Here is a 14,498-nt window from a genome sequence, read left to right as displayed (position 1 = left end):
AGATTCGAAATTCAAATGTAATATTTTTTTATAATTAAGTGTAACAGTATTTATGGCCAGACTAAGTATATATAATGTATATCATAAGACTATAAGTAGTCTGATGGGATGAAAGTACATCTAAACAAATAAATGTGTGGTGGTTACTTTTATTGTTTCGAAGCACTTTAAAGTATATTTGTTTGTATCAAAGATCTATCGATTAGGCGAGATATTTTAAGGGGACTTAGGCAGTTTCATTATGCGATTTCTCTGACTCTAGGCTGCTTTTATGAACCGACAAGCAATAAGAATCTAATCCATCTCAATAAATAATCAAACATGATAAACAATTGATCAACAAAGCAAGAGGGGACAACAAGAAGCAAACAGTACGTATATTTACTGTTATAGTCTGTTCCCGTTGTATCTCCAGCACAATCGAATGTTTACGACAGAGCCCAACATGGCATAGCGGGCGTCAGTTACAAACCGCACGGAAATCCGCCACGTCGTCTGCTTTCCGGACAAATATCTATTCGATTCTTATAAACATTTTTAAATACAGTATTTTCTTGAATAAATGCAAAATAATTTATAAAACCTTAGCGAGAATATAAAAATTGTAGTTTTGAAATAATGAACAACCGTGAAAGCAAATAAGTATCTTTAAGATATTTATTAATGTACATGAAATTATTTTATAATATTTAATTTCTCGGATTAACTGTTTAAGGTATGTACTCGTAAAAAGGGTCTTTATGTATCCTACGTAATATGCATTTGTATTTATGGTATTGTTTACAACAGGTAATGCTTATCCTATATTATTAATCAAGCGAACCGCTGTTGGTTTACAGTGCAGTGTATTTTTATATGGAAATAAAAAATCGTCATCAACATCATCAACATCAACAGTTATAAGATATAAAAAAAATCCTCTCTCCAAAAGGATATCCAGCAGATGCAAAAAATAACCGTACCGTAACTGAGAACAGTAATTTTCTATCAAATTCCCTGTTCAATGCGATATTCCTGAGTCATGCTTACTTTCCAATCAATTTTATTCTATTAATCAATGCCCACGCTAATGTGGGGGAAGCAACAGGCACGCATTAACTAATGCATGCCCGATGCAAACTAAATAATGAGATTTTTTCGTCAAACTGTAACTTTTAACTTTTTTTCCACAAATTTGGACCAATCACATGTATGTACGAATCATAGCTCGAAGGATGGACAAGAATAATTAATCGCTACTATCTCATAATTAAAGATTACCTCTTTCATTCTTTTTAAGACGAAATGTTCTTCATTAAAACATAAACCATTTGTTTAAAAAACCAATATATTTTCAGAACCTACATTGATGGATACTCGAGACATAACAACAATTAATTATCATGAAAACAGTAAGAGCTGCACGTACAAGCGATCGCATGTCTAGATGCCTTTAAATTTGGCGAGCGGTGTAATATGCCAGCGCTCTGGCAATCCTCTCAACGACCTATGTACATTCGAACCGTATGGGTCGACGGATTCCGACATCCAATACTCCACTACGACGATCCTTGCTATATTAAACTAAGCGCCAAGAGAAGACCCTACTCATCAGCCAGTACCCATAAAGCAACAACAAAAATTCAAAGTGGTCGCCTCAGTCACCGACACGAGGACTTGGAAGACTGCTTGCGAAAGTTACGCCTTGTGATAACAAACGAGAAATCGTTTAAAGGCGATCAAGAACCACGCGTGGAAAAACTAAATCTATCCGACGTTGATGACTCCGATGACGAACTGAGAATTAAAGCGTCACCACAACATTTAAACGATTTCGACACTTCTAGATTCGATAACGTAACCATGAAAGCCATAAAGAGCAATCGAACTTCCCGGACCGATTCGATGGAAAACACAGAATTGTCCGATAGAGTTCTACAATGGCTCGATCTAGCTGGCAAGATAGATCTGCTGAAAGAAGATACTGGCGAAAGGATGTCCCAACCGCGGCACAGCTGGCCGGAGATACAAAAGCGGAATTTAATTAAATCAAAGACGTCGGCCGATTTGAAGGCAAAGGAGTCTAAACCGATCGAACAGAAACTGAGTGGCCCTATCGATCGGAACGAATTTAATGTGCCAACGTCGAATACGATAGAGAACTACGCACGGCAGTCACGAAACGTGAAAAGCACGCTGCGACACGACACAAGGATAAAGGAAAACAGAAGGGCCAAAGATGTTAAGCGTAACATAGCTGAAACTAGACAGAAAGTAGTCACCGAGAGGAACGCGGTGGAAAAACAATACGCGGAGTTAGTTAGCAAGAAATTGATTCCAGATGTGGGAAAAGTCAAAAAGCAGGTACATATTTTTATGCCAGAAGCGTTGTCGAAACGAACGGATTCCAACGTAACTAGTAGAACGCAGAGTCTACTATCGCAGAAAATCTAATCAAATATATATATTTTCTCATATTTTGTAAAGTCAGTATAAAAGTTTTAATTTGTATCACAATAAAAAAAAAATTAAAGTTTTTAATACAATAAATGACAATCCAAAAATATGAATTGTAAGTAATTATTGCATTAATTGTAATTGCAAAACTATCGTCATCAAATTAAATATTGACTCTTTTAAATATTGGTTGTCTTAATATTTTTCTTTAATCGAATTTATCTGTTCTGTTTTCATATATTTAATGCCCTAAATCGCACAAAACTTTGAGAACGTAATTTGTTTACATAGATGTTCCTAGCGAGAAGGAAATGGACAATAATAATTAATAACATGTATGGTTTAGCACTTCATGTCTTTTGTTGCTGAAGCATTTGTCTGCAAGATAAGAGTTGTAAAAAAAAATCAACTATAATATGTAGGACAGTCGGTTAGCAAAACATATTTTTTTCATTATCTTAGATTTGCAAATGATTATTAAAATATACACTATACGATAACATGTCTAAGTAATTAACATGTTAATATTTACATATGATTAATCCTTTAACGTTTTTATATTTATCGTATGACCGATTTTAGTAGCCGACTTCAAAAACGAGAAAGTTACTGCACTCGCGGCGCGAGCTATATATAGCTTTTATAGCATAGAAATTCTTTATTATTCACATTTTTTTTGGAATGAATATAAATGACCACGAGAAGGGATTCAGGATCACGGGTAGCCAATAGGGGCGAGATGATCAAATTTTTTCTTTACTTCAAATCCATCAATACATAAAACATATAAATAATAGTATTTTATTAAAAGGTTTTAGGTTTACATAAGAGTTGTCTTAAATTAAATCTTAATTAAATATTTTTGTTATTGAAGCGTTTTTTATACCTATTTTAAACAACTTATATTATGAAACTACAATGTATAGGAGCGGGCACAACACAATAAAAAATCAAAACATCAAATAATTTCCATCGATTCAGACAGACAGAGATTTCACAGGTGATGAGGATATTTCGAAACTGGGTCATAGTATTTGTGTTTAATTAAAATATAAAAAATAGCTAGTTTGTTTGTATTATGAAATCTAATAGTCATATTAATTGTTTGTAATATGGACATAGCAGTTCCATGAAAAAATATAAGAAATTAAATAAAAAATAACATTCACTCACCCCAAAGCCAACAGTAGCGACATCTCTCGCTTGAAAGCGCGAACGTAGCGGGGGGTCGAGTGGCTGCCCCGAATACCTCGGCACGGGCAACCCTAGCGCAATGACACGGAAGTTCTCATCGACACGAACTAGACGCCATTTTGATACCTCTTCCAGACCGTGTTCCTAATGAATGATTATATAATGTAACTTTTACTTAGGAAAATAATAGAAAAAAGATGGAAAAAAAAATTGCAGCATTGCAATATTTCTGTGTGAACATTTAAATAAGTACACACATAGTTTGTAATGATGGTCTTATTATTATTATTATAATTATACTAGCTGCGCCCCGCGGTTTCACCCGCGTAAGTCCGTATCCCGTAGGAATATCAGGATAAAAAGATGCCTATATGTTATTCCAGTTGTCCAGCTGTCTGCGTACCAAATTTAATTGCAATCGGTTCAGTAGCTTTTGAGTGAAATAGCAACAAACAAACACACATCCTTACAAACTTTCGCATTTATAATATTAGTAGGATAGAATAAGACAACTTGTTTTATTTAAAACTAGAAAGAAATAACACAGGCGTCTGTAGCATAGTTATCTCTCAATCTGTTCCTGATGGACATTTGGAAAAGTAAATTCCTGGTGTAATACAAAACTGGGTGATATAATTGGCCAAATCATTCAACAGGCCTGGAACACCTACATGCTTTAATAAATATTATGTTTAATATTGAATATCATTGTTTTATTTTATGTATCACTACATAGTATAAAACAAAGTCGCTATCTCTGTCCCTATGTCCCTATGTATGCTTAAATCTTTAAACCTACAGAGAGAGTATGGTAACTAACACTGTGACACATGAATTTTATATATATAGAGATATCATATTAACATTTGATAAATATTTAATGCTCACCTCCAACAATTTATCATATCTCGATGATGGTATTAAAAACCTGCCATCTTCTAAATGCATCTCCCTATTTTCTAGCAGGTTATTTAAAACTGGCAAGACATTTCGCTCTGCCTTCTCTATGCCCTCGATGACTAAAACTCTACCCTCTATGGCGGCACGAACTGCACTCTATGGACAGTAATTTTTATTAAGAAAAAATTGTCACAATAACACACAACCACACACAAACCACAAGCTTATTTTGTAGACTCACTAAAGACTATAAATGCATTTATTACTATGAAATAATTTTAAAATCTGTCCAGGTATTTACAACCTCTGATGGAGAATAAAGAAACTTATATTATGTATATGAAACCTGAAAACATTAAATCTTTCTCTAGCTCATACCTGATCAAAATATTTAGCTGTAGAACTTTGAATTTCTCTTCTCTGCTTCAGATCCGCTTCAGTTGTGTCACGGGAAAGTGCTACATATTCCAATTCCCTTTGTGTTAACTCCAAGTATTGAAGAGCTACTTTCCGCCTAAAAATAACTTAAATTTAAACCTTATACTAGAATTTGATTGAGGCTTTACTCACATAATAATTAAAAAAATGCATTTTTTACGCCACATCAATAGCTATCTTCATAATAAATTATAAAAATCAGTTTGAGAGTCAAGCATGCTTTGGCACAATAATTTTTTTTAATGATGCATTAATAATAGTCCAAATTTTATATTTAAAAAAAAAACTGCTCCATTGTATTGTGAAGATTGCCAAGTAAACTATCTATCATAATCTAAAGGTTGAATTTAACATTTGAATGCCTTCTTTAAAATAACTACTATTATCAACAAATATTGTTTACCGGCTCGGACCAGGTCTTCCCAACAGAAACATATCCTGGCCTAAAAGGTCCTTTTGCATCATCCATCTTAAATTACGGAGAGTACTTTGTGATAAGTTCTTGAGCTCAGCATCCTGTATGGTCACTGAAAATGTAAAAACACTTCAAGCAACTTGTCTAAAACATATTTTATTGAAAAAAAACGCATACAAACCAACCAGAATTTGCTTTATTTATATCATATCTAATATCAACTTGAGGAAAAATTATGAATTTTTTATACTGTTTTATAAAGTGGGTAATTTTATGAAATATGCTTTTGCAAGGCACTGTACATATTTTTTTCAGTACGATTAGCTATGTTACATAAGACACTGCTGGTTGCTATAACATTCAATTTTATTTAAAGAAGAAAGAGAAACTATGTAGCCGAAGTATTTATTTTTTTGGTACATAAAAGGCTTGTAATTTATGTGTGGAGGTGGAAGTCATATTTGACTTTTATAAATCCATTAAAAATTTTAAATAAAGATGAACATTATTGAAATGTAGTAAAATACAGGTTATTTTTTGTGCTACACTTACAGTACTTTCTCGGGACATATTCTATCTTTTTCGGAGTTTTTATTTCTTTGCTCACATTTCCAATTGTAACTCTTCCTTCGCTTGAATAAGCTCGAACTGCATTAGGACTTAAATTTATTTTACGACCATTTAAAATACGGAGCAAAACATCAATTCTACGTACAGTTACAGCCGGATTAAAAACCATTTTATAAATGAAATATAGAATAAGAAGATACTAATAAAAATAAGGTGTCATTCTTGCATCATTGTAAATATGAAATAGGCCTTTTTATTTTATTTAATTTAACTATTTGCCGATAAACAGTCCAAAGTCTAATTGAAAATAATAATTGTCAATAAAACAATGTCAATGTCAAATGAAAATTGTAAACTTTCAACTTTGTGGCAGGTCGCTGTAAAATGTTGCCATTTGGTTGCTATGGAGGGTAGAGCTACAGATAAAATAATACTAGCTAATAAAACCTTGATACCAATCTATGCAATAAAATTAAATAAAACTGGAATACATATTTTCTAAACATATTTATTAGACGATAGATACACATAAGTGTAGATGAGTAATTTAATTATAAGAAGAATACTATTTCCCTTAACAATGTTTTAACGAGGCATAGATATAGTTTATATTATATATACATACACAATACGTGAATAATACAAGTAAATAACATAGCTAATACGTTTATGTTAATTTACAAAATAAATCATATAATTTTATCTACATAAGTTATGTATGAATATTGCACATCCTATGAATTTATAAAATACTTTTGTATTACAATTAGTTTTTAGAAAAATGAACATGGTTTATAGAACATTATTTTCCTCGTCTTCCATAGGTTCAATTTTAACACTAACAAAATCAGTTGGCTCCAGTTCGTATTCGTTATTTATAACTTCCTGTTTACAAACGACTTCTGTGAACTTCGGATGCTCATCCATATTACTATGAGATTCAGATTGTTCCGTCGAATTATCTTGTGTTTCTTCATCAGAATTTTCATCATTATTATCCGATTCTTCTGTACTCTCATTATTTTCATCCTTCTTGTCCAATTTCAGTTTCTTTGCTAAAGTCACAAAGTCTCCAATAAGTAAATCGGTGACTTTCTTCTTAGGCGGTCCGAAAATGCTTGTCATGGTTTGCTCATCTAGGTTCAAATTGCATTCCCTCGGTTCCAATCTCGAATAATAGTCTTTTGTGTTGATTGCTGTCCCGCTGAGCCCGTGGCGTTTGCGTAGATGCTTTATAATGGTTCTCTTGACTGCGTACGATTTTGGACAGCATTTGCACTGGAAAAGTTATCAGTTATTGAAATAAAAGCAGAAATTTGCAGTACAACTGAACTGATTGTATGAATATGAGGTAATGCACTCGTGTATATATTAAAAATATATAGGGTTATATCTTTAACTGAACGTGTTAGGCGAGAAAAAACTAATCCAAAAATAAAAGAGAACAAACTGAATGAAAGGAATATCGACAAACGCTAAAAGGTGACTCCTTACAAAGTCGATTTTGATAAAACATAAAAACTCTATGAAAAACATCAATATTCCTAGCCAGGAATCGATCCAAACGATTTAAAAAAAACCAAACACTAAATTAATTGTGTCTCCAATCGAAAACAATTCTAAAGTAACAATATTCGGCAAACCTTAAATAATAATAACCATGCATTAAAATTATTACGCTATAAATATAATCATAGCCTTTTACAATCTACACAGGTACATATATGTGGAATTTTAATGGATAAAATTGCTAAATCAATTTCGTTGCAATTTGGATGTTGTTACCATTAAACTAAGGCTGAAAATCAGTTTTAAAACTGCATTAATTAATGAAAATATATATTCGTGGGTAAGCAAGTGCAAAATGTTCTTAAATCTACATCAATTTACTCAAATTACAAAAATACTCACTCTGAATATATTCAAAGTGCTATGAGTCATGACATGATGCCGCAGTCCAGAACTGCTGGTGACCGTCTTCTGACAAATGGGGCAAGTGAATTGTGTGTTTGTGTGCGACGTGCGCAGGTGACGCAGCATGTATCGCTCGTCTTGGTATTTTTTATCTAATTTTGGAGACATTAGTTTATTAGATTTTTTATACGAAAAATTAGGGTGATCAGATCATGAGATATAAAACAGACAAGGACAAATTATATTATATGATATTATTTATTACTGCGACTTTTTTTTAACACTTAATTATTTGTAAAGTAACGTCTTATAACTAGTCATAGAAAACAATTATTTTCAACGAGAAACTTAGGCGCCTAAAATTGTCAAATCTAGGCCAAATTTAAATGGAATCACAAGGAAGGTACCACATTGGATTCAAAATTATAAAAAAATTTTGAAATAAAAAATTCATCAAAACAAGTCTTTTTCAAAGTTTTGAGGTAAAAAATACAAAAAATATTGTCGAATTGAGTACCTCCTCCTTTTTTTTAAAGTAGTTTGATAATGTAAAACATATACATACCACAGAGCGGGCATTTTACATTCTCAGCTTTGGCTACATGCGTTTTCATGTGTTCCCGCAGCGAACACGCGCTCGTGAACAGTTTACTGCATATGGTACAGGTTTCCAGATCTAGAAAATTAAGTTTAGGACACTTTAGCAATCACTATAATGTTAGAAAACTATATTACATTCGTGTTATGTCTATACTGTTATAAACAGGAAATATTTGTATGTTTGTAATGTTTTGCACTCAATAACTAATGGATTGATTTCAAAATTCTTTCACCATTAGAAAGCTGTAACTTCACTGAATGACATAGGAGAACTGTTAGTAATAACTAAAGACAAGAGGTCAATTGGATTGGTTTAACTAAAAAAAAAGTACACAAGAAACTTTTTGAATAAATAATTAGCATATTCATTGCTAAAGATATCACAAAACTTACTTTCCCCTGTATGTCTTCTTATGTGGTAAGTAAGTTTGGACTTCTGCACAAAAGTCTGTCCACAGTATAGGCATGCGTACGATGTATCCTTAGAATGGGTCCTGTAAGAAAATAGTTTTTATAGATATAGATAGACATAGAAAATTTCATGATAGTACATTTTTTGGTATCGTGTACTATTAGTTGGATTATTTGCTACACGCATCGCACGCATTTAATTCCCTGTCCCCCCCCCCCCTCTCCCCCCCCCTTTTCCTCTGTTATTGTATCCTAGTTCCTACTAATAATATAAATGCGAAAGTTTGTGAGGATGTACGTGTAAGTGTATGTGTATGCCTGTGCATATCTGTTACTCTTTCACGCAAAAACTACGGAGCCGATTGCAATGAAATTTGATACGTAGATAGCTGGACAACTGGAAAAACACATAGGTTACTTTTTATCTCGATATTCCTACGGTATACAGACTTACGCGGGTGAAACCGCGGGGCGTAGCTAGTTTATACTATAAACTTTCTACTCGAGTCCACTGAAAGCTACCGAGGGGGAGGTCGTGACGTCACAGCTACCTGGTGTGCGACGTGCACGCGCCCTTGTCGGCGAAGGTGCGCTCGCAGTGCGGGCAGGTGTAGGGCCGCTCGCCGGTGTGGCGCCGCTCGTGCCGCAGCATGTTGGAGCGCTGCACGAACCGCATCGGGCAGTACGAGCACGCGTGGCGCGGCCCTTCGTGGATTTGCACGTGCTCGCGGTACGAATCTTTCTTCTGCAATGCGAATGAGAAACACTAAGAATACAAGTTAATCTTTGATTAATGTTATAGGTATATAATTTTTAAAATATTGTTTAAGCTAATGGTTCGTTTTATTAAAATAGCACCAATTACAAATAAAGCCATTGAACAAATAAATATGACATGTAATTATACTTATTTATATATAACTGTTCGCCTCGGCTTCGCTTATGTCACTCAGTAAAGTTCTAGCTTACTAATGGTGAAAGGATTTTTTAAATCGGTTCAAGGTAGTGTTTGTGTGAAAACATTACAAACATACTAAGTATAGATTAACAAACTTACCGCGAACACTTTTCCACAATAGTCACACGTAAAGCTCTGTCTGTTGGGCAGGTGATCTTGTTTATGCATGTAAAGTGACGATTTGTATTGAAATGACTTCCCGCACTCCGAGCATTCAAACGGATGCCGTCCCGGATGACGGAGAAGGTAGTGAAGTTTTCTGTAAAATGTATGGTATGTACAAAGTATTAAATATACAGATCACATTAAAAAATAAATATGAAAAATCAAGTAATTTTTTTGTTCAAGTTTCAACAACAACATTTTTTATGTTGTGTGTATAAATACCCTCAAAATGCAACATTCTTGCGTATTAAAGCAAAGTCATAAACATATTGTAAGTGGTATAAACTTGCAGCCTAATGTTTATATCGGCCGATTCATTAACAAGCTCTTCAATACACGGCGCCGTTTCATTTACTTTAAACAATATCATTATATCAATATCAATATCATTCTGCTAGTTAAATAAAGAGCCTAGGCAATTAATGAAACGGTCGATTTGACCAATTGCCCACATTCCACATGAACCCACCTCTCGTCCATGGTCTGCAGCACCTCCCGGCACAGTTTGCACTTGAACTTGCCGACAGCGCCGTGCGCCTGCGTCACGTGCGTGCTGCACGAGCGCGCGGTCGCAAAGTCGCGTCCGCACACGTGACAACTGACCGGCTTCGGCTTCGACGAGCGCGGCGCGTGGACTGTCTGAATGTGATTTTTTTTTATATGTATACAAGCATTTGGCACGCGTTATTCGGAGTAGTTTGATAGATGTTATTATAATTATAAACCTTCGTCCTGACTCGACACTTTCTTTCAATTAAAAAACCCGATCAAAATCCGTTGCGTAATTTTAAAGATTTCAGCATACATAGGGACTAGGTACAGAGAATGCGACTTTGATTTATACCATGTAGTGGTAGTGATATATTGTATTAATCTATCAATTTAAGAGATGTCCAGCAATATGTTTAGTTATAAATATGTTTATGAATGGGAATGTTTTTCTTTTAGGTCTTGAATGGCAATAAATGGCCGGAGGCCTATATCCTTTTCCTTACCCTTCCCAGTCCTTTCCTTTATTCCTTTCATCAATCCTTTCCTCATCCCTTCCTAATTAAAGTCGGCAATCCATTTGTAGAGGCGAAAGGTCTGCAGTTGACCTTACGCCTCTCCACATGTTCATGGGCGGTGGTAGCGCTTACCATCAGGCGACCCACCAGCTCCATTGCCGACTATGACATAAAAAAAAAAAAAAAAAAAAAAAAAAAAAAAAAAAAAAAAAAAAAAAAAATACTTTTTTCATGATTATCTATATGTTGACGCATGTATATAAATATGCAGTAATATAAAACTTTATCAAAATAAAATTAAACAAAATGACTTAATGATCTAGATTCTAGGGAGTTATAGTGACATCAAAAGGCAGTACTAAATACACCTTATGAATACACACTGGAATTAGTACTGCTTTAGATGCCCTAAAACAGTACTAATTCATACATGGACACTCCTCAGAGCTTTTTACAAATGTCAGGGTCATCAATTGCCTTATAACATATATTTTATTTTAAAATAAAATATTTCTTATGAAATAAAACCTTTACATATCATACTGCAAGTATAATTTACATTTGTTTAAATGTAATTTATAGGTATGAATGTAACTTGTACCATTCATTACTAAAAAATCTAGTTTAAAATTATTCTAGCCTCACCTTAACATGCACCTTCAGAGATTTCTTCTGACTCAAAGGCCTGTACACACAAGGATCTAAACAGCAATACAGCTTCCTTGCTTCTGGATGGTTCTCATCAAAATGGGTACGAATTTCTTCAAGAGACGGTAATAAGATGCAACAAACACAGCATTTCAATAAATATATGTTCATCTGTGTTCTTTCGTTGATATGTTCCTGCATGTAGTGGTGTGTGAACCATACCTAAAAGAAAAATTTTGAGGCATTGAAATTTGAGTATGGATAGCTGAAGTATGAGAAATAGATGTCTTTTTCTAAAAAAAGATATAAGTGAAACAAGTAATAGCGAAGGCACAATAACATTTTTTTTAATCATGTTTTGATTCCAAATATGATACTCAAGTTTTAAGCCATACTTATACAGATTATGAATCTACAAAAATCAAGAAACAGAAAATTTATAAATAAAATCTTATCACCTTATCACCAAATGTTTTAGAACAATCTTCACATTTGTAAAATTCATCCTTATATTTTTCCAAGTGTACTTTTATCTGATGCAATTCTCTGTCTGGTTCATTCCAGAATAAAGTAGGACAATATTTACATTTAAAACCCAGATGAGGGCTAAAACAGTTCTCATATTCTAATTCTTCCCAGTGTAAAGAGAGATGCTTCCTTGTAGATTCTCTATTATCAAACTCCTTATCGCAAAACTGACATATCCAAAGATCTTCAAACTGACCCAACTCTTCGTTTACATGATTTCTAAGTTCACTGAAAGTTTCAAAAGTCGTAGCACACACTCTACATGAGTATAGGGATACAATTTTCATACAATGCATTTTAGATACGTGGGCTGCTAATGAATTTGGATCATCTAATTTCATTTTACATATCGTACAATCCAATTCTCTGGCCTCAGATTTAGTGTTATAATCAACATCCGAGTTTTCTGGTACTGTTTTTATTTCTATATCTTTTAACATTCCATCTATGTAATTGAAATAGCACTTTTCCAAGATAACTAATTCTAGAAGTGTCATATCAAAGTCCTCTTCACCTTGATAATCTATAATTTCTTCACTGATGTTGTTGCTGTCATTCTTATTACCATCACAGACATCACCATTTTCAGTCTTCATATCATCCTCTTTTCCCTCATCATCTTTTGCATCATCATTTCTTTCATAATCTTGCATTTGACATTCCTTTGTTTCCTCAGTTTTATTTTCATTATGACATTTAATGTGTTCATCTTCAGAATTAATTTCTTGTTTTACTTCCGGTATCATAACACTTAAATCAATATTTGGTTCATTTTGGTCAATGGGACAATCTTGGATTGAATATGGTTTCTGCATTCCAACATACCCACATCTCATTTGACTTCTCAGTTCGTCATTGATGAACTGCGGACTTACATCAACACCCTTAACAATAAACGGAGGATCCTTGCCAGAAACCATGTTAGCAAAGCATTTCAACGTAAAATGATGGTACCCCATGTAATGACTGAAGAATGTAGAAACGGGATTGTCCGACTTAGAACATAGGAGACAGAAAAACTTGTATTTTGAGTCCAATTGCCACAAATCTCCAAAGATACATGTAATATTTGTAACATTGTGCTTTTGATACAAATGTGTTGTATAGTTATCATCAGCTGGTACCCTAAAGTGGCATAGACGGCAGTGTACCAGATTATGTGTGGTTTTTAAATGATTCCTTAGCATGTCTTCCACAGGGAAAGACTCCACACATTGTGAGCATGGCCATGGTGTGTGAAATTTTTCATGCGCTATCCAAGCATCTCTATCAGGAACAAAGTATCTGAAAATTTTTAGTACAGGCTACTGTATTTTAAAAGTTTAAAGTTATATAATATAATATAGCAAACTATAGTCTATTAAGTTTGTTGAATCTCCTACATCTTAACCATAAACTAAAGGAACAGTGACTTTATTAAATTTGATATTACACTACACATATCTGTATTCAGGTTGACTGTAGATACAATAAGCTATGAAATTACCTGCATATCCCACAAAAATCTTTTTTGTGATTTAATACATAGTGAATTATAATTTTGGGTCTGTTTATGAACCAATCTGGACATAGCAAACAACTGTAAGGGCCTGTCGTATTGAAATCCTTTAGATACAGCCAGACGTCGGTCGGACGTTTTATAAGAGCCTGAGATACTAAAGCATTCGACGTAGAATTTTTACGATGTAGTTTTATTGTAACACCATACTTCTTAAGCGGTAATATTTTTTTCTTCTTGGATTTTATTTCGGTAATTTCGATATCCACCGGGAAGTCTTCTGGATTTATTTTCTTTGCTGCTGCCAGTACCGACAGCGGCTCATCGTCAGATTCATCAGAACCCATAGCGAAATCACAGAAAACAACTTTTTAGTGTACTCTAATAACTATTTTAGGATTCAATACAAATTGATTGTTGATATAAATAACAACGATTGAATATTGATCAACAGTACCGAAAACAACAATGTATGCATAAAATGTGTATTTGACATAAATTCATTCGATTTTGAGCCAATGTCAATTGATCCTAAAGTATTACAACCAATACAATAGATTGAGAAGTCTTCTTGTCAGAAGCGTACCTATTAAAAGCTGGATGAAAATCTTTATGACACTGTCTGTATCACAATGTTGTCAGAGAGAAAAAATACGACTACTTAAAACATAACTTGAATTATTACTTTTGTTCAATGAAGTTAGAATAATGAAGAGTATAATTATATTCGATTATTTTTCTCAGTAAAGAAGAGCAAAATTTCACACTATGTGGTAATTACTCTACTCTATAAATCAATTAGAAGAAACGGCACGG

General features: G+C 33.7%; 3 protein-coding genes across 3 annotated transcripts in view; 1 reads left to right on the top strand and 2 right to left on the bottom strand.

The window, feature by feature from the left end:
- The window catches only part of LOC119838716 (von Willebrand factor A domain-containing protein 8), a 24,158-nt gene extending 17,915 nt beyond the window's left edge, over nt 1-6,243 (bottom strand). The window contains exons 1-5 of the mRNA XM_038364800.1: nt 5,936-6,243; nt 5,372-5,495; nt 4,909-5,044; nt 4,519-4,686; nt 3,610-3,774 (exon numbers count right to left, since the gene is read on the bottom strand). Coding sequence (XP_038220728.1) covers nt 3,610-3,774; nt 4,519-4,686; nt 4,909-5,044; nt 5,372-5,495; nt 5,936-6,122 — 780 coding nt within the window. The 5' untranslated portion in view covers nt 6,123-6,243. The remainder of the gene's footprint in view (nt 1-3,609; nt 3,775-4,518; nt 4,687-4,908; nt 5,045-5,371; nt 5,496-5,935) is intronic.
- On the top strand, nt 590-2,483 carry LOC119838715. Its single transcript, XM_038364799.1, has 2 exons — nt 590-715; nt 1,338-2,483. The coding sequence occupies exon 2, from the start codon at nt 1,456-1,458 to the stop codon at nt 2,431-2,433; it is 978 nt and encodes a 325-aa protein (XP_038220727.1). The 5' UTR covers nt 590-715; nt 1,338-1,455; the 3' UTR covers nt 2,434-2,483.
- Nucleotides 6,244-6,523: 280 nt separating the features above from the next.
- LOC119838724 (zinc finger protein Xfin-like) lies at nt 6,524-14,264 on the bottom strand. The gene is made up of 10 exons (XM_038364810.1): nt 13,671-14,264; nt 12,115-13,468; nt 11,654-11,878; nt 10,471-10,640; nt 9,936-10,095; nt 9,430-9,623; nt 8,861-8,961; nt 8,433-8,543; nt 7,865-8,019; nt 6,524-7,231 (listed from the first exon to the last, which is right to left on the bottom strand). The coding sequence occupies exons 1-10, from the start codon at nt 14,027-14,029 to the stop codon at nt 6,746-6,748; spliced, it is 3,315 nt and encodes a 1,104-aa protein (XP_038220738.1). The 5' UTR covers nt 14,030-14,264; the 3' UTR covers nt 6,524-6,745.
- Nucleotides 14,265-14,498: the final 234 nt, after the last annotated feature.

The sequence above is a fragment of the Zerene cesonia genome, unplaced genomic scaffold (genome assembly GCF_012273895.1).
Source record: "Zerene cesonia ecotype Mississippi unplaced genomic scaffold, Zerene_cesonia_1.1 Zces_u004, whole genome shotgun sequence".
NCBI lineage: Eukaryota > Metazoa > Arthropoda > Insecta > Lepidoptera > Pieridae > Zerene > Zerene cesonia.
Note: the sequence above shows the minus strand (reverse complement) of the source record. Positions and strands in the feature narration are given on the sequence as shown.